At 47.7% G+C, this 20,749-nt stretch overlaps 1 protein-coding gene across 1 annotated transcript; it reads left to right on the forward strand.

Moving 5' to 3' along the window:
• The first annotated feature begins 287 nt into the window (after positions 1-287).
• On the forward strand, positions 288-17,416 carry mcm2 (minichromosome maintenance complex component 2). The gene is made up of 16 exons (XM_014168247.3): positions 288-387; positions 1,196-1,380; positions 1,565-1,728; positions 1,869-1,993; positions 2,137-2,275; positions 3,998-4,217; positions 4,469-4,676; positions 4,857-4,991; positions 5,276-5,467; positions 7,233-7,326; positions 11,608-11,858; positions 12,354-12,593; positions 12,750-12,992; positions 13,269-13,451; positions 15,099-15,254; positions 16,776-17,416. The coding sequence occupies exons 1-16, from the start codon at positions 382-384 to the stop codon at positions 16,884-16,886; spliced, it is 2,652 nt and encodes an 883-aa protein (XP_014023722.1). The 5' UTR covers positions 288-381; the 3' UTR covers positions 16,887-17,416.
• The last annotated feature ends 3,333 nt before the right edge of the window (positions 17,417-20,749 follow it).

Genomic DNA, 20,749 nt, shown 5'->3' on the forward strand with positions numbered 1-20,749 from the left:
TTAGTGCAAAAATAATGTATTATTCCTGTAAAAATGAGCGTAATATATCATGTGTATTTCACAAAGAAAAGATGGTCAATATGTGAGAACACGGCACAATTCTGTTTGTCATGTCTTCAGTAAAACTGATAATCAGCTACCCGGCTTTCTGAGTGAAACAAATCGAGTGCATCCAAAGAATCCTGCCTTACATTAGATTGACCTATCACAGAGTACTCTTTATGCTCTGACCAATCATAATGCTGCTCTTTGGTTCCATTATCACATATTCATGATATTTCGCGCGCTTTGTATATCACGTGAAGATTTGGCGGGAAAAGTAAGTGGTAAAAAAAAAAAACCATTTGCGTGGCAGCAGTAGAGACGAGCAAGCACGGAATAATGGCGGTGAGTGATTATCATCAAACTCGGCAATATATTCACTTTATATGTTTCAACATATTTCTTATTTGACAGATAGTTAATTGTTTATTTCACGTTTATGTATTCCACTTGCTCTGGCAATGTGAACATGTTTCCCATGCCAATAAAGCCCATTACATTGAAAGTTGTTTATGTTCCTTGATGAATTATCTGAGGAGTTCTGTTGTTCGTGGTGTCTTTTGCTCGCCAGTCAAAGTTGAGAAACTGTCAGGAATCGACTCACGTTGTCTGTGACAGACAAATCATGTTCTGGTTAACGTTACATCCGTGATTATCCATCTTTATTAGTTCGCTAGCTAGTCAGACATCAAACTGATCTAAAATCTGTAGTTAAACGTTTATATTATATAGGTAAATTAGCGTGTTCATTGCCATGTAGTTAACTAACTAAATTACACAAAACATTTGATCTGCGTGGCTTCTATTATCTAGCTAGCAACAGTTCGCCAGTTTGTCAGCCATCATAACTAGGCACATCATTGTCACTATGAAAGTTAGCTGCTAAATGACTCATTTTAAATGCAGCAGTAAATGACTGTTACCGAGTTAACGTTAGCTAGCTGGCTAGTAAACTGCTTTCCACAGTTTGAGCCTTTGTTCACCATGTTTAAGGAATAGGTATATTAATCTCAGCTAGCATGCTAGCTAGCACTAAACTATGTGTGTTGAGACAATAGATGGACTCTGTAATATATGAAATGTAACGTCTGTAGCAAATGTATCAATGCAAAATACAGCTGATTTTGACTGCTTTGTCTTTTCCCGTTGTCAGGATTCATCTGAGTCATATCACATGGCAACCAGCCCCAGCAGAGGCTCCAGGCGGGGGGAACTGACCTCCAGCCCCGGGAGAGACTTGCCCCCCTTCGAGGATGAGTCTGAGGGGCTCCTGGGTGAAGGAACTCTGCCTGAGGAGGAGGGAGATGGGGAGGAACTGATTGGAGATGCAATGGAGAGGTGAACAAGGGAGGAGAGAGAGAAAGGGAGGGAGGTGTTCAGACCCTGTAGTCTTGTACTGTTGTGCTTTACATGTAGTGTTTTCAGGTTCTAGCATGTTTACTAAGCACTTATACCACAAATGATATAGGTATATAATACAATATGATTTGCTTATCCATTCTTCCCATCCCTCCCCATGCAGAGACTACCGAGCCATTCCTGAGCTGGACAGGTATGAGGTGGAGGGTCTGGATCTTGATGAGGAGCTATCGGAGCTGTCTCCTGGAGCCAGGGCTGCTGCTGAGGACGCCATGAGGAGGAGAGACAGGGAGCAGGGAGGCAGGCTGAGGAGAGGACTACTGTATGGTGAGAAGTTCTTTGTCATAGTCTGTTTAAATATTTTCTGACCATAAGATTAATTGTTCTACTCTTACATAGTGGGATTGAAACGACACACAATGGTCAGTTTAAGAAACTCCTCATCACCTTCCTCTTCCTTCTAACAGACAGTGAGGATGAGGATGAAGAGCGCCCGGCCCGGAGGCGTCGCCTAGCGGAGCGGGCTGCAGAGGGCACCGGGGCGGACGACGAGGAAATGATCGAGAGCATCGAGAACCTGGAGGACATGAAGGTAATAAAATATTTATCATATTCATTCATATTATTTATTTATTTTTCTGTGAAGGGCATTGTATTTTTACCTTGTACAACATGTGCTAAACAAACGGTTGATTGGTTGATGGATGTATTGATGGATGGATGGATTGCTTGCAGGGCCACTCTGTCAGGGAGTGGGTGGTCATGGCCGCGCCACGTCTGGAGATCTACCACCGCTTCAAGAACTTCCTGCGCACCCACGTAGATGAGAACGGCCACAATGTCTTCAAGGAGAAGATCAGCGACATGTGCAAAGGTACTCTATATATACAAAAATATGTGGACACCCCTTCAAATTAGTTGAATCGGCTATTTCAGCCACACCCGTTGCTGACAGGTTTATAAAATCGAGCACACAGCCATGCAATCTCCATAGACAAACATTGGCAGTAGAATGGCCTTACTGAAGAGCTCAGTGACTTTCAAGGTGGCACCGTCATAGGATGCCACCTTTCCAACAAGTCAGTCAAATCGCTTCCCTGCTAGAGCTGCCCCGGTCAACTGTAAGTGTTATTGTGAAGTGGAAATGTCTAGGAGCAACAACGGCTCAGCCGCTAAGTGGTAGGCCACACAATCTCACAGAACGGGAGTGCTGAGGTGTGTAAAATGTGTCTATCCTTGCTTGCAACACTCACTACTGAGTTCCAAACTGCCTCTGGACACAACATCAGCACATGAAAGGTTTGTCAGGGGTGTCATGAAATGGGTTTCCATGGCCGAGCAGCTGCACACAAGCCTAAGATCACCATGTGCAATGCCAAGCGTCGACTGGAGTGGTGTAAATCTCGCTTCCATTGGACTCTGGAGCAGAGGAAATGCGTTCACTGGAGTGATGAATCACACTTCACCATCTAGCAGTCTGACGGACAAATCTGGGTTTGGTGGATGCAAGGAGAACGCCACCTGCCCGACTGCGTAGTGCCAACTGTAAAGTTTGGTGGAGGAGGAATAATGGTCTGGGTCTTGTTTATTTATTTTTTTATGGTTCGGGCTAGGCCCCTTAGTTCCAGTGAAGGGAAATACAACGGCATTCTAGACGATTCTGTGTTTCCAACTTCGTGGCTACAGTTTGAGGAAGGCCCTTTCCTGTTTCAGCATAACAATGCCCCCGTGCACAAAGTGAGGTCCATACAAAAAATGGTTTCTCGAAAGCAAAGGGGGGACCAACTCCATATTAATGCCCATGATTTCGGAATGAGATGTTCGACGAGCAGGTGTCCGCATGTAGTGTATTTGTATCAGGAGTTTTGTTAGGTCTGTTCTGAAGTTGGACTGCAGAGTCACAAGGTGATTGGTAATTTTCACTATCTATACTAGGGCTGGGAATTGCCAGGGACCTCACTATACCATATCATAATACGTATTTTATTTTTATATTGATTTTTTTTTTGTAAATCATTTTTTACCCCCTTTTTCGTGGTATCCAATTGTTAGTAGTTACTGTCTCATCGCTACAACTCCCATATGAACTCAGGAGAGGCGAAGGTCGACCAAGCCGCACTGCTTAACACAGCACGCATCCAACCCGGAAGCCAGCCGCACCAATGTGTCGGAGGAAACACCGTGCACTGCGCCCGGCCCGCCACAGGAGTCGCTAGTGCACGATGAGACAAGGATATCCCTAACCCGGACGACGCTGGGCCAATTGTGCGCCGCCCCATGGGCCTCCCGGCTGCGACAGAGCCTGGGCTCGAACTCAGAGTCTCTGGTGGCACAGCTGCGATGCAGTGCATTAGACCACTGCGCCACCCGGGAGGCCCGAGAACTAGTTTTGATCAGTCAGGGAAGTGCTGAAAACCACATTGGCTCACTATTTAAAAAGAGGATAGAGAACAAACTATATGAAGTACAACATTAGGGATTCTGCTCCTGGCTTTACTTGAACTGATCTTTGAAATGGGTTGACCTTGACTGTGTCTAAAGGTTCACGGTCTTGAAGAAAGATTATTACTGATGTATTTAAACCAACCCCGTCCAGAGAACAAGGAGAGTCTGGTGGTGAACTACGAGGACCTAGCAGCCAGGGAGCATGTCCTGGCCTACTTCCTGCCGGAGGCGCCTACTGAGATGCTGAAGATATTTGACGAGGCAGCCAAGGAGGTAGTCCTGGCCATGTACCCAAAATACGACCGCATCGCTCACGAGATCCACGTCAGGATCTGCAACCTGCCCCTCGTCGAGGAGCTGAGATCCCTCCGGTAAATACTGATCACATGTCTTCCATGATTTAAAAGTAGACTCCGCGATACAAATGTAGCATTAGATCAGGCCAACTTTTGCAATAACAACAGAGCGAGAGGCTAGTCTCCTCTACAGTTATCACAGAGCTACAACAACATTGCAGTAGAGTTGAGGGAACTCCCATGCACCCAGGCTGATACTGAGCCTCTTGCATCACAGGATTAATATGATTGCTTTTACAATAACATGCTAATTTTCTCCTCTCCAGACAACTCCACCTGAACCAGTTGATCCGTACCAGTGGAGTGGTGACCTGCTGTACAGGTGTTCTGCCTCAGCTGGGCATGGTCAAGTACAACTGTAACAAGTGTAACTTCATCCTGGGGCCCTTCTTCCAGTCCCAGAACCAGGAAGTGAAGCCAGGGTCCTGCCCTGAGTGCCAGTCTTTCGGCCCCTTCGACATTAATATGGAGTTGGTGAGTCAGTCGACCAATAGAAATGAGTGGATCAATAAAAATACTATCTAATAAGGTTGAACCAGGAACGGAAGCCAGGCTTCTGCCCTCAGCGCCAGGGCTGATTCTTCACCAGAGTGTGAAGGCTGAGGGGCTGACTAATAGATAAAGGCAAGAAATAAGACATGTTTTTTTTGTCAGACTGTGTACCAGAACTACCAGCGAATCACCATCCAGGAGAGCCCCGGGAAGATGGCCGCTGGCCGCCTCCCACGCTCCAAAGATGCCATCCTGTTGGCTGACCTGGTGGACCAATGCAAACCTGGAGACGAAATAGTGAGTTTGACTCATAACAGAACTAATCTCTCTAATTCTCAACACTGTAGGGCACTAACATAGTCTGCTAGTGGGATGTACGGGGCTGTGAGACGAAAGACGCATGTCATTGCATTAAGTATGATTTTAGTAGGTACTTGATGAAGACGAGGCCATTCTGAACATCCATGTTTTTTACTTGTTTTTATTTTCTCATCCCAGCAACATGTCTGGAGTTGTCAAAGAGAATGTTGACTTATTATGACTAGGTAGCTAGGTTATTAACAACTGCTCTTTCCCTCCAGGAACTGACAGGCATCTACAACAACAACTATGACGGCTCTCTGAACATGGCCAACGGCTTCCCAGTGTTCGCTACGGTCATCATGGCCAATCATATCGCTCGTAGAGACAACAAAGTGGCCGTGGCTGAGCTCACTGACGAGGACATCAAGGCCATCGTGGCTTTGTCCAAGGACGAGCGCATCGGAGAGAGGGTGAGTTAGTAGCACCTACTGGTAAACTGTCAGACCATGAACACATCAGAGAGGGTGAGTTAGTAACACCTACTGGTAAACTGTCAGACCATGAACACATCAGAGAGGGTGAGTTAGTAGCACCTACTGGTAAACTGTCAGACCATGAACACATCAGAGGGTGAGTTAGTAGCACCTACTGGTAAACTGTCAGACCATGAACACATCGGAGAGAGGGTGAGTTAGTAGCACCTACTGGTAAACTGTCAGACCATGAACACATCAGAGAGGGTGAGTTAGTAGCACCTACTGGTAAACTGTCAGACCATGAACACATCAGAGGGTGAGTTAGTAGCACCTACTGGTAAACTGTCAGACCACAAACACATCAGAGAGGGTGAGTTAGTAGCACCTACTGGTAAACTGTCAGACCATGAACACATCAGAGAGGGTGAGTTAGTAGCACCTACTGGTAAACTGTCAGACCATGAACACATCAGAGAGAGGGTGAGTTAGTAGCACCTACTGGTAAACTGTCAGACCACAAACACATCAGAGAGAGGGTGAGTTAGTAGCACCTACTGGTAAACTGTCAGACCATGAACACATCAGAGAGGGTGAGTTAGTAGCACCTACTGGTAAACTGTCAGACCATGAACACATCAGAGAGGGTGAGTTAGTAACACCTACTGGTAAACTGTCAGACCATGAACACATCAGAGGGTGAGTTAGTAGCACCTACTGGTAAACTGTCAGACCACAAACACATCAGAGAGAGGGTGAGTTAGTAGCACCTACTGGTAAACTGTCAGACCATGAACACATCAGAGAGGGTGAGTTAGTAGCACCTACTGGTAAACTGTCAGACCACAAACACATCAGAGAGGGTGAGTTAGTAGCACCTACTGGTAAACTGTCAGACCACAAACACATCAGAGAGAGGGTGAGTTAGTAGCACCTACTGGTAAACTGTCAGACCATGAACACATCAGAGAGGGTGAGTTAGTAACACCTACTGGTAAACTGTCAGACCATGAACACATCAGAGAGGGTGAGTTAGGAGGGACCCTGCTGGTACGGTAGGAGGACCTTGTGGTCACAAGTCTTTCCGTCTTTTATGTATGGTTTATTTAATAACAGATACAAGCCCATTGACGTACTGTGGAAACAATTATTAATGGCTTTTGGCACAATATAGACTGAATGTACAAAACATTAGGAACACCTTCCTAATATTCATTTGTACCCTCTTCCTTTTGGCTCTCAGAACAGCCTCAATTCATCGGGGCATGGTGTTTAAAGTGTTCCACAGGGATGCTGGCCCATGTTGACTCCAATGCTTCCCACAGTTGTCAAGTTGGCTTTATGTCCTTTGGGTGGTGGGCCATTCTTGATACACACGGGAAACTGTTGAGTGTTAAAAACCCAGCAGCGTTGCAGTTCTTGTCACAAACCGTTGTAACTACTACCATGCCCTGTTCAAATGCACTTAAATATTTAGTTTTGTCCATTCACCCTCTGAATGGGACACATACACAATTCATCTCTCTAGACTTAAAAACCCTTCTTTAACCTGTCTCCTCCCCTTCATCTACACTGATAGGTGACATCAATAGGGATCATAGCTTTCACCTGGTCAGGGTCTATAGCAAATGTTAATTGTCAATATCCGTAGATTGGCTTTTTGTTGTATTTTCTTTCGTCTGTTCATCCCCACCGGTACGCCCTGTTCATCCCCACCGGTACACTCTGTTCATCCCTTGGGCTGTCTCCTTTCTCTCTGCAGGTCTTCGCCAGTATCGGCCCCTCCATCTACGGCCATGAAGACATCAAGAGAGGCTTGGCTCTGGCTCTGTTTGGTGGAGAGCCCAAGAACCCAGGTTGGTGACCCATTCAACATCAGCGGTAGCCAACGCTCCTTCTGGAGAACAACCTTCCTTTAAACTGAGTTGGCTGTTTGATAAAATAAAAAAATGAATTTTCAGTAATTTTCTTGAATGAGGGCTACACAGTCCTCTGTTATGATGCGTCTGGCGTCTAGCCCTTCCTCTGTTCTGACGCGTCTGGCGTCTAGCCCTTCCTCTGTTCTGACGCGTCTGGCGTCTAGCCCTTCCTCTGTTCTGACGCGTCTGGCGTCTAGCCCTTCCTCTGTTCTGATGCGTCTGGCGTCTAGCCCTTCCTCTGTTCTGACGCGTCTGGCGTCTAGCCCTTCCTCTGTTCTGACGCGTCTGGCGTCTAGCCCTTCCTCTGTTCTGACGCGTCTGGCGTCTAGCCCTTCCTCTGTTCTGACGCGTCTGGCGTCTAGCCCTTCCTCTGTTCTGACGCGTCTGGCGTCTAGCCCTTCCTCTGTTCTGACGCGTCTGGCGTCTAGCCCTTCCTCTGTTCTGACGCGTCTGGCGTCTAGCCCTTCCTCTGTTCTGACGCGTCTGGCGTCTAGCCCTTCCTCTGTTCTGACGCGTCTGGCGTCTAGCCCTTCCTCTGTTCTGACGCGTCTGGCGTCTAGCCCTTCCTCTGTTCTGACGCGTCTGGCGTCTAGCCCTTCCTCTGTTCTGACGCGTCTGGCGTCTAGCCCTTCCTCTGTTCTGACGCGTCTGGCGTCTAGCCCTTCCTCTGTTCTGACGCGTCTGGCGTCTAGCCCTTCCTCTGTTCTGACGCGTCTGGCGTCTAGCCCTTCCTCTGTTCTGACGCGTCTGGCGTCTAGCCCTTCCTCTGTTCTGACGCGTCTGGCGTCTAGCCCTTCCTCTGTTCTGACGCGTCTGGCGTCTAGCCCTTCCTCTGTTCTGACGCGTCTGGCGTCTAGCCCTTCCTCTGTTCTGACGCGTCTGGCGTCTAGCCCTTCCTCTGTTCTGACGCGTCTGGCGTCTAGCCCTTCCTCTGTTCTGACGCGTCTGGCGTCTAGCCCTTCCTCTGTTCTGACGCGTCTGGCGTCTAGCCCTTCCTCTGTTCTGACGCGTCTGGCGTCTAGCCCTTCCTCTGTTCTGACGCGTCTGGCGTCTAGCCCTTCCTCTGTTCTGACGCGTCTGGCGTCTAGCCCTTCCTCTGTTCTGACGCGTCTGGCGTCTAGCCCTTCCTCTGTTCTGACGCGTCTGGCGTCTAGCCCTTCCTCTGTTCTGACGCGTCTGGCGTCTAGCCCTTCCTCTGTTCTGACGCGTCTGGCGTCTAGCCCTTCCTCTGTTCTGACGCGTCTGGCGTCTAGCCCTTCCTCTGTTCTGACGCGTCTGGCGTCTAGCCCTTCCTCTGTTCTGACGCGTCTGGCGTCTAGCCCTTCCTCTGTTCTGACGCGTCTGGCGTCTAGCCCTTCCTCTGTTCTGACGCGTCTGGCGTCTAGCCCTTCCTCTGTTCTGACGCGTCTGGCGTCTAGCCCTTCCTCTGTTCTGACGCGTCTGGCGTCTAGCCCTTCCTCTGTTCTGACGCGTCTGGCGTCTAGCCCTTCCTCTGTTCTGACGCGTCTGGCGTCTAGCCCTTCCTCTGTTCTGACGCGTCTGGCGTCTAGCCCTTCCTCTGTTCTGACGCGTCTGGCGTCTAGCCCTTCCTCTGTTCTGACGCGTCTGGCGTCTAGCCCTTCCTCTGTTCTGACGCGTCTGGCGTCTAGCCCTTCCTCTGTTCTGACGCGTCTGGCGTCTAGCCCTTCCTCTGTTCTGACGCGTCTGGCGTCTAGCCCTTCCTCTGTTCTGACGCGTCTGGCGTCTAGCCCTTCCTCTGTTCTGACGCGTCTGGCGTCTAGCCCTTCCTCTGTTCTGACGCGTCTGGCGTCTAGCCCTTCCTCTGTTCTGACGCGTCTGGCGTCTAGCCCTTCCTCTGTTCTGACGCGTCTGGCGTCTAGCCCTTCCTCTGTTCTGACGCGTCTGGCGTCTAGCCCTTCCTCTGTTCTGACGCGTCTGGCGTCTAGCCCTTCCTCTGTTCTGACGCGTCTGGCGTCTAGCCCTTCCTCTGTTCTGACGCGTCTGGCGTCTAGCCCTTCCTCTGTTCTGACGCGTCTGGCGTCTAGCCCTTCCTCTGTTCTGACGCGTCTGGCGTCTAGCCCTTCCTCTGTTCTGACGCGTCTGGCGTCTAGCCCTTCCTCTGTTCTGACGCGTCTGGCGTCTAGCCCTTCCTCTGTTCTGACGCGTCTGGCGTCTAGCCCTTCCTCTGTTATGACGCGTCTGGCGTCTAGCCCTTCCTCTGTTCTGGCGCGTCTGGCCCTTCCTCTGTTCTGACGCGTCTGGCGTCTAGCCCTTCCTCTGTTCTGGCGCGTCTGGCGTCTAGCCCTTCCTCTGTTCTGGCGCGTCTGGCGTCTAGCCCTTCCTCTGTTCTGGCGCGTCTGGCCCTTCCTCTGTTATGACGCGTCTGGCGTCTAGCCCTTCCTCTGTTCTGGCGCGTCTGGCCCTTCCTCTGTTCTGACGCGTCTGGCGTCTAGCCCTTCCTCTGTTCTGACGCGTCTGGCGTCTAGCCCTTCCTCTGTTCTGACGCGTCTGGCGTCTAGCCCTTCCTCTGTTCTGACGCGTCTGGCGTCTAGCCCTTCCTCTGTTATGGCGCGTCTGGCCCTTCCTCTGTTATGACGCGTCTGGCCCTTCCTCTGTTCTGACGCGTCTGGCCCTTCCTCTGTTCTGACGCGTCTGGCGTCTGGCCCTTCCTCTGTTCTGACGCGTCTGGCGTCTGGCCCTTCCTCTGTTCTGACGCGTCTGGCGTCTAGCCCTTCCTCTGTTCTGGCGCGTCTGGCCCTTCCTCTGTTATGATGCGTCTGGCGTCTGGCCCTTCCTCTGTTCTGACGCGTCTGGCGTCTAGCCCTTCCTCTGTTATGACGCGTCTGGCGTCTGGCCCTTCCTCTGTTCTGACGCGTCTGGCGTCTAGCCCTTCCTCTGTTCTGATGCGTCTGGCGTCTGGCCCTTCCTCTGTTCTGACGCGTCTGGCGTCTGGCCCTTCCTCTGTTATGACGCGTCTGGCGTCTAGCCCTTCCTCTGTTCTGACGCGTCTGGCGTCTAGCCCTTCCTCTGTTCTGACGCGTCTGGCGTCTAGCCCTTCCTCTGTTCTGACGCGTCTGGCGTCTAGCCCTTCCTCTGTTCTGACGCGTCTGGCGTCTAGCCCTTCCTCTGTTCTGACGCGTCTGGCGTCTAGCCCTTCCTCTGTTCTGACGCGTCTGGCGTCTAGCCCTTCCTCTGTTCTGACGCGTCTGGCGTCTAGCCCTTCCTCTGTTCTGACGCGTCTGGCGTCTAGCCCTTCCTCTGTTCTGACGCGTCTGGCGTCTAGCCCTTCCTCTGTTCTGACGCGTCTGGCGTCTAGCCCTTCCTCTGTTCTGACGCGTCTGGCGTCTAGCCCTTCCTCTGTTCTGACGCGTCTGGCGTCTAGCCCTTCCTCTGTTCTGACGCGTCTGGCGTCTAGCCCTTCCTCTGTTCTGACGCGTCTGGCGTCTAGCCCTTCCTCTGTTCTGACGCGTCTGGCGTCTAGCCCTTCCTCTGTTCTGACGCGTCTGGCGTCTAGCCCTTCCTCTGTTCTGACGCGTCTGGCGTCTAGCCCTTCCTCTGTTCTGACGCGTCTGGCGTCTAGCCCTTCCTCTGTTCTGACGCGTCTGGCGTCTAGCCCTTCCTCTGTTCTGACGCGTCTGGCGTCTAGCCCTTCCTCTGTTCTGACGCGTCTGGCGTCTAGCCCTTCCTCTGTTCTGACGCGTCTGGCGTCTAGCCCTTCCTCTGTTCTGACGCGTCTGGCGTCTAGCCCTTCCTCTGTTCTGACGCGTCTGGCGTCTAGCCCTTCCTCTGTTCTGACGCGTCTGGCGTCTAGCCCTTCCTCTGTTCTGACGCGTCTGGCGTCTAGCCCTTCCTCTGTTCTGACGCGTCTGGCGTCTAGCCCTTCCTCTGTTCTGACGCGTCTGGCGTCTAGCCCTTCCTCTGTTCTGACGCGTCTGGCGTCTAGCCCTTCCTCTGTTCTGACGCGTCTGGCGTCTGGCCCTTCCTCTGTTCTGACGCGTCTGGCGTCTGGCCCTTCCTCTGTTCTGACGCGTCTGGCGTCTGGCCCTTCCTCTGTTCTGACGCGTCTGGCGTCTGGCCCTTCCTCTGTTCTGACGCGTCTGGCGTCTGGCCCTTCCTCTGTTCTGACGCGTCTGGCGTCTGGCCCTTCCTCTGTTCTGACGCGTCTGGCGTCTGGCCCTTCCTCTGTTCTGATGCGTCTGGCCTTCCTCTTTTCTCCAGGTGGGAAGCACAAGGTGCGAGGTGACCTCAACGTGCTCCTGTGCGGTGACCCTGGTACGGCCAAGTCCCAGTTCTTGAAGTATGTTGAGAAGGTGGCCAGCAGAGCGGTGTTCACCACCGGCCAGGGAGCCTCCGCTGTGGGCCTGACCGCCTACGTACAGAGACACCCGGTCACCAGGGAGTGGACTCTAGAGGCTGGAGCACTGGTCTTAGCGGACAGAGGGGTCTGTCTTATCGACGAGTTTGACAAGGTGAGAGGGAGAAAGGCTTGATATGATGGGAGAGAGGGATTTGGATTAGAGTTAGACTAAGGGAGTGGACTAGAGGCTAGAACCTTGGTGTTAGTGGACAGAGGGGTCTGTCTCATTGACTTTAAGGTTTGGGTGGGAAAGGGGGTTGTTAAGGTGTGGGGGGGTTGTTAAGGTGTGTGTGTGTGTGGGGGGGGGGGGGGGGGGGTTGTTAAGGTGTGGGGGGGGGGGTTGTTAAGGTGTGGGGGGGGGGTTGTTAAGGTGTGGGGGGGGGGGGTTGTTAAGGTGTAGGTTAGACTAAGGAGACCAAGTATAGTATATTCCCAGCAACATTCAAAGTAAAGGATTTGTTCATTTAAAACTGTTCAGTGCCTTGTGCAGGGCCATGAGTATTTTCAGGTCAGGAAGACCTAACAATAACATGGAATAACAAGTGTAGTTTTTCCTGTCAGTGACACTCCTGTAGACTGCAGTGCTGAACATGTCTCTTCTCTCCAGATGAACGATGCAGACAGGACCAGTATCCATGAGGCCATGGAACAACAGAGCATCTCCATCTCCAAGGCTGGCATCGTCACCTCGCTCCAGGCACGCTGTACTATCATCGCTGCTGCCAACCCTATCGGTGGTCGCTACGACCCGTCTCTGACCTTCTCTGAGAACGTGGATCTGACCGAGCCCATCGTGTCTCGTTTTGACATCCTGTGTGTTGTCAGAGATACTGTGGACCCAGTGCAGGTAAAGACTATTGGCCAACTTCTCAGCTTTCTATTGTTGTTCTCGCATCATCCCTATAATGATATGACCGGATGTTTTGTTAGTTCGCTGAATTAATTGACACTTGTTCTTTGCAATATTGCAACCTTCTGACTTGTCTTTGTCCACCATTTACAGGATGAGATGCTGGCTCGTTTCGTGGTGGGCAGCCACATCAAGCATCATCCCAGCAACAAGGAGGGTGGCATGGCTGGCTTGGAGGAGGTGGTTCTGCCCAACACCACAGACGTACCTCCTATCCCCCAGGAGCTGCTGAGGAAATACATCATGTACTCCAAGGAAAGGGTCCGGCCCAAACTCAACCAGATGGACCAGGATAAGGTGGCTCACATCTACAGCGATCTGCGCAAAGAGTCCATGGTGAGTGTCACAACCGGTGGTTCGAGCCCTCAGCCGGTAAGACTGTAAGCTAGCTAGCTGAGCTAAAGCCTGGGGAGATAATGCAAGGCCCTTAGCTGGCATGGGTCGATTTCATGTCTCAGAATATTTCATTTATATTTCAATTCCCTTTCTGAGTTGATGCTGAACCTGAAACGGATACTTCAACATGTATTATGTCCTTGAGGGGTGTCGTGACCATCACATGTCCAAACTGTCTACTGCCAATAATAATTCAATAAGTGAATGTGTCTGTAGGCGACAGGCAGCATCCCCATCACGGTGCGTCACATCGAGTCTATGATCCGCATGGCTGAGGCCCACGCCAGGATGCACCTCCGAGACTACGTCGTGGAGGATGACGTCAACATGGCCATCAGAGTCATGCTGGAGAGCTTCATCGACACTCAGAAGTTCAGCGTCATGAGGAGCATGAGGAAGGTAAGCACAGAGAATGTGCTAGACTATACGTGGGTCGTGTTCACTAGAGCAAATTGTAGCAAAACGTTTTGCAACGGAAAAGGGTAATATGTGTTCTTCTAGTTCTGTAAAGGGTAAGATGGTGCAGGAGGGAAAAAGCCCAACATAGATTTGTCTCCACTTAGTGGTCATACACTATTAATGTATAAGGATTGGACTGTCTGTGTCACAACAGTGAATCCACTATGTCAAACACTGGTTCTTGGTCCTCTAGATGTTACCTGGCGCTCAGGCTAGACGACAAGCTGCTGCTTTTTATTCTGAAACTAACGTAGACCTGCGAACATGCACCAACTATGCAATTCTCTGTCTAGATCTGAGTTAAAAGCAGAAATCAATTGTCTTTTTTCTTTTATCTTTTTTTTTATTTTTTTACATTTTAATAAAAAAACAAATCCACTGAGTAAATCTAACATCCGATTCTCGAGCTGCATCACACAGACATGTACGGAGTTTGTGTCAGCGGACATGGAGATGAATACTGACTGTCAGCTGTACATAAACGCATGGACAAATCCCTTTTCCACTCCGTGTGTTGTGGAAAGGTAAACACTAATTGTTTCAACATTAGCGAACATAAGACATTCAGTGGGCTCTATAAGTACCAGCAGTTCACTCGCATTTGCTAGCGAAAGAAATGCAAATATGAAAAATAACTGGTCGTATTTGTGCGATTGTGATACAACTAACGGGACGCAGAATTAAATGTGTATTTTCCACTTAACATTACGAGGATCACGCAACCTGAAACTAATTATGATCCATGTAACAAAAAGTATAATAAAAAATGAATATAAATCTCTTGTCATTAAATGGAGTGGGGAGTTTAGAAGATTGAACGAGTGTCCGGTATTAGCTATAGAGGCAATGCTTCTAAAATGCCTTGGCACTAGATTTTAGATTTGTATCAATTTCAAAAATCTGAAATGATGTATGGGCTGCAAAGAAATACAATGGGCACCTTTTACATAGGCTGAAACACCGGACTCTTAATAGCGAACAGCGGTCGGGTTCCCTTTGCGGGAGCCTACTGAACAGCGAGCGGTCGGGTTCCCTTTGCGGGAGCCTACTGAACAAGCTTAGCCTTGTTAAGCTTTGTGTAGCCAGTTTGCGGTCTGTCGATGCGATTATTTAGTTTTTTTATGTTTTCAAAATGATTTTGCTTTTAGTGTTGATTAGGAACCGTGTCTAAAAAAAGCCCAAACTTGTGATTGGCCCTGTTTGAGAGGTGACGAGCATTCCTCTACTATAGAGACTAAACTTGTGCTTAGAAAACCGTTCTAGATGATCATCTCCATTCTACACTGTACATGTAATCTCCACCAATAAAGGCCCTCTATTATTTCTATTTACATCTGCTTAGTGACTTTTACCATGTGTGTAAATGGAAGGCTGCCAAGAAAGAAAGTATTCTGACCTTTTTTATAGACTTGATTTGGTACAGTTCTATAATTGCGATCAGACTCACAAACAGCATACGCACGAGCGTGTGGGGGAATCTCAATTCGGCGCATGTTGAATCAATATGCCGCACGTGTCTGGTACTCTAAAAAATTGGACAGGGTTGGCAGGTCTGCTAACTTATCCCTCGTTTCCTCCTCTCTCTAGACGTTTGCCCGTTACCTGGCGTTCAGAAAAGACAACAATGAGTTGCTGCTGTTCATCCTGAAGCAGCTGGTGTCGGAGCAGGTGGCGTATCAGAGGAACCGGTACGGAGCACAGCAGGACACCATCGAGATCCCAGAGAAAGACCTGGTGGACAAGGTAATGAGCTGCTAGTCATGATGGTGGTGTCTTAATGAATGGTGTAAAATGTATTACTTACATTTCTACTGTAATGTACTATACCAAGCTGCTAACCAGGGTGCAATCTCAATCTGAGATGGTTTCCTCTCGGTCTCCTCTCCCTCATTGTATTCTAGCAAGATGCTAACAGCGTCAGCGCAATAGGATTCAGTCTTAGTCCTGCATTGAAGCTTTGCCTGTTTGATGGTTCATCTGAGGGCATGGCGGGATTTCATAAGTGTCCCGCTCCTTGAAAGCGGCAGCTCTAGCCTTTAGCTCTGTGCAAATGTTTCCTGTAATCCTTGGCTTCTGGTTGGGATATGTACGTACAGTCACTGTGGGGACGACGTCGTTGATGCACTTATTGATGAAGCCAGTGACTGAGGTGGTGTACCATTTGATGAATCCCGTAACATTCCTCTCTGTGCAGCAGAACACTCCTGTAGCATCCGCGTCATCTGACCACTTCCGTATTGAACGAGTTGCTGGTGCTTCCTGCTTTCGTTTCTGCTTGTAAGCAGGAATCAGGAGGATAGAATTATGGTCAGATTTTCCAAATGGAGGGAGAACTTTGTACGCTTCTGTGTGGAGTAAAGGTGGTATAGAGAAGTAGTGTGAAGTTGCTTTCTATTTCTGTTCTTCCCCTTGGGCAAAATGTTTTAACTTTGTCGATGCTGATATACACTGATCAAAAATATAAACGCAACATGTAAATTGTTGGTCCCATGTTTCATGAGCTGAAATAAAAGATCCCAGAAATGTTCCATACGCACAACAAGCTTATTTTCTAATTTTGTGTACATCCCTGTTAGTGAGCATTTCTTTGCCAATATAATACATCCACCTGACAGGTGGGGCATGTGAAGAAGCTGATTTAACAGCATGATCATTACACAGGTGCACCTTGTGCTGGGGACAAAAGGCCACTCTAAATTGTGCAGTTTTGTCACACAACACAATGCCTCAGATGTCTCGAGTTGAGGGAGAGTGCAATTGGCATGCTGACTGCAGGAATGTCCACCAGAGCTGTTGCCAGAGAATTTAACGTTTGTTTCTCTCCCATAAGCCACCTCAAGTCATTTCAGAGTTTGGCAGTACGTCCAACTGGCCTTACAACGCAGACAACATGTATGGCGTTGTGTGGGCAAGCAGTTTCCTGTAAAACGAGTGCCCCCTGGTGGCTTTGGGGTTATGGAATGGGCAGACATAAGCTATGGACAACTAACACAATTGCATTTTATCCATGGCAATTTGAATGAAAAGGAATACCGTGACGAGATCCTGTCGGACATTTTTTTGCGGAGGGTGGGGGGGTTGCATCTGCTACCAACAGACGCATATGTATTACCAGTCATGTGAAATCCATAGATTGAGGCCCAATGAATTTATTTAAATTGACTGATTTCTTCATATGAACTGTAACTCAGTAAAATCTTTTTTAATTGTTGCATTTTATTTTTGTTCAGTATAGTTGAATTGTTGTGTTCTCTCCTTCCCCAGGCCAGACAGATCAGCATCCACAACCTGTCAGCGTTCTATGACAGCGAGGCGTTCCGATCCAACAAGTTCTCTCACGACATGAAGAAGAAGTTGATCCTACAGCAGTTCTAAATCTGTCGATCTGCTGTTGCCTGGGGAAAAAGACTACCTTCTGCGTTCTCAATGCACCCTATTCCCTATGTAGTGCACTAGTTTTGGACCAGGGCCCATAGGGTGCCATTTGGGGCACTATCTCAGTCTGGATGTGTAAATAATTGTAAATGTTTGTCATCCTGTTGGAAGAATTCTAATAAGTTGTAAAATGGCCCAGTTTCTTATCAATGTTACAATTAGTCTGGATTCATGTACGACTTGTGTGAACGTAAACTGTATATTTCTTCATTACGAACTTTTCAACTTTCTCATCTTGGAACACAGCTTGTGTGTTATCAAATGTAAGAGTTTTTGTAATGTAATTGTTTAGCTGTATTAGTTTTTTTGAAAGATGAACTACAATAGTTCAGGGTTAATTTCAGTCGACCCAGAACTAAAATATTGCATCATTCTTTGACTGCACCGTGTACACGTCGCAAAGAAATAAACGCAACATGTAAAGTGTTGGTTTCATGAGCTGAAATAAAAAAAAAATGACATAAATTTTACATATGCACATAAAGCTAATTTCTCTCATTTTGTGCAAAAATGTGTTTTTTCCCTGTTAGTGAGCATTTCTCCTTTGCCAAGATAGCCCACACCTGTCAGGTGGATGGATTATCAAAATTGATGAAATGGCATGATCATTACACAGGTGCACCTTGTGTTGGGTCCATAAACGTGCTGTATTGTCCACAACACAATACTACTGATGTCAAGTTTTGAAGGAGCGTGCGATTGGCATGCTGACAGCAGGAATGTCCACCAGAGCTCTTGCCAGTGTGAGTATTATTGAATGTTAATTTCTCTACCATAAGCTGCCTCCAATGTTGTTTTGGAGATATGGCAGTATGTCCAACTGGCCTCACAACCATAGACCACATGTAAACTGCCAGTCTAGGACCTCCACATCTGGCTTCTTCACTTTTGGTATTGTCTGAGGGTGGGTGCTGAGGAGCATCTCTCTGTAATAAAGCCCCTTTGTTAGGAAACAACTCATTCTGATTGGCTGTGCCTGGCTCCCCAGTGGGAGGGCCTGATTAACAAGTGGGTGGGCCTTTGCCCACCCATGGCTGCAACCCTGCCCAGTCATGTGAAATCCATAGAGGGTCCCGTGTGGCTCAGTTGGTAGAGCATGGTGTTTGCAACACCAGGGTTGTGGGTTCGTTTCCCACGGGGGACCAATACAGAGAAAAAAATGTAGGAAATGTATGTATTCACTACTGTAAGTCGCTCTGGATAAGAGCGTCTGCTAAAATGACTAAAATGTATAGATTAGGGCCTAATGAATTTATTTCAATTGACGTATTTCCTAAAATGAACTGTAACTCAGTAAAATATTAAAATTGTTGCATGTTGCATTTTATATTTTTCTGTATATGTTTACGTAGTCTGTCCATGAGAGAAGGTGTTGTGGATAGTCTGTGATTTCAGGTTGGACTATCACAGTCTTCTTGATGTTCTAATATGGTCTCCATCTGTACCTATGAGTTTATGCTGACCTTCATCCTTTCCAGTTCTGGTCTGGGACTAGAGTTCAGGGATTTTCTGTTGTTGATAATAAATGACAATTATTGAAGCTTGTCATGTGTACTGAAGACATGGTCAGAAAGTGTACTTAGGAGGACCCATAGTGTCCTTTGTGGACAGGTTGTCACCTGCTGCCACAGCAAGGATCAACATCTGTAGTCCTAGTGGCCTGCTGCGTGTACAGCTCTTCTATCAGCGAATCAACATTAATGGGTGTGTGGGTGACATAGAAATAAATACACATCGTTATAGCCTAGAGTCATTGGTAGAATTTATAAAGGTGTTTTTTTCTGGTTAAAAATCACTGCAACCAGTTCTCCATCCAAAAGTTTTATGCTGATTATTTTTTTTAAATTACTTAACCTTTATTTAACTAGGCAAGTCAGTTAAGAACAAATTCTTATTTACAATGACAGCCTACACCGGGAAAAGCCGGACGACGCTGGGCCAATTGTGCGCCTCCTTATTGGACTCCCAATCACAGTCGGTTGTGATGCAGCCTGGATTCAACCAGGGTGTCTGTAGTGACACCCTGGCGTGACATTTTATAACCGTGTAAAACTCTCTAGGACAAGACAACTTTTATCAATATTTTCACCAGTTTTTATATATATTCACCAGTATTTTATGAAATGCTAATTAGCTGCTAATGTGGCTATCACAAAGAACTACAAATGCCATGATGATCTGGACGAGACTGCCGAATCAAGGAAAATGTAAGAATTTCTGGATTAACTATCTAATGTTAGCTAAATGTAGTAATTCATAAATTGGCTACATTTCTTTAAATTGACAATTCTGTGAACGGTCTTGTGCAAGTTTTAAATTGACACAATACCTGTTGGCAAAGGTGTCAGCTGGAGATGAAGTGCGGGAGCTTGCAGGGAGTTGTAGTCTTGCATGATGTCTACTTTGATGCTAATTAGCATTTTCGAAATTGAGAGTAAATAGAGCCGAATATATTGATAAAAGTCACCTTGTCCGAGAGAGATTTAGATGGATATCAAAACGTCACGCCAACGTAAGCCTACACGAAACACAGGCTTATTTGAAGTGTTTCTGAAATTCCCTATATGGAAAAATGAATGGTGGAAAACTATTTGTATTTATTAGAGATCCCCCTGGCAGCTGCTACTCTTCCTGGTGTCCAAACACATTAAGGCACTTACATTACATATCAAACAAAAGATAAAACAGTACATCATATAATAGTATTACAACACTACAGATCTACAATACAAAATGTATAATACCACCATACAACAATATTACAATGTACGTGTGTGCTAGCGCTTGTGTTCGTATGCATGTGTCTGTACCTTTGTGTGTGTCTCTTCCCAGTCTCCGCTGTTCCATAAAGTGTATTTTTATCTGGGGTTTTTTTCAATCTGATTCTACTGCTGGCATCAGTAACCTGATGTGGAATAGAGTTCCATGTAGTCATGGCTCTATGTAGTACTGTGCACCTCCCATAGTCTGTTCTGGACTTGGGGATTGTGAAGAGACCTCAGGTGGCATGTCTTGTGGGGCGTGCATGGGTGTCCGAGATGTGTGCTAGAAGTTTAAACAGACAGCTCGTTACATGCAGCTTGTCAACACTTACAAAAACAAGTAGTGATGAAGTCAGTCTCTCTTCCACTTTGAGCCATGAGAGATTGACATGCATATCATTAATATTAGCTCCTTGTGTACTTTTAAGGGCCAGCTATGCTGCCCTGTTCTGAGCCAATTGTAATCTTTGTGGCACCTGACCACACTACTGAACAGTAGTCCAGGTGCGACAAAACTAGAGCCTGTAGGACCTGCCTTGTTGATAGTGTTGTTAAGAAGGCAGAACAGCGCTTTTTTATGGACAGACTTCTCCCCATCTTAGCTACTGTTCTATCAATATGTTTTGACCATGACAGTTTACAATCCAGGGTAACTCCATGCAGTTTAGTCACCTCAACTTGCTAAATTTCCACATTATTCATTGCAAGATTTAGTTGGGGTTTAGTGAATGATTTGTCCCAAATACAATGCTTTTAGTTTTGGAAATATTTAGAGCTAACTTATTCCTTGCCACCCATTCTGAAACCAACTGCAGCTCTTTGTTAAGTGTTGCAGTCATTTCAGTCACTGTAGTAGCTGACATACATAGACTGGCTTTACTCAAAGGCAGTGACATGTCGTTAGTAAAGATTGAAAAAAGTAAGGGGCCTAGACAGCTGCCCTGGGGAATTCCTAATTCTAACTGGATTTTGTTTAAGAATTAAAGAACACCCTCCACCCAATTAAAGAACACCCTCTATGTTCTGTCAGACAGGTAACTC

The sequence above is a fragment of the Salmo salar genome, chromosome 22 (genome assembly GCF_965601325.2).
Source record: "Salmo salar chromosome 22, fSalSal1, whole genome shotgun sequence".
Lineage (NCBI taxonomy): Eukaryota > Metazoa > Chordata > Actinopteri > Salmoniformes > Salmonidae > Salmo > Salmo salar.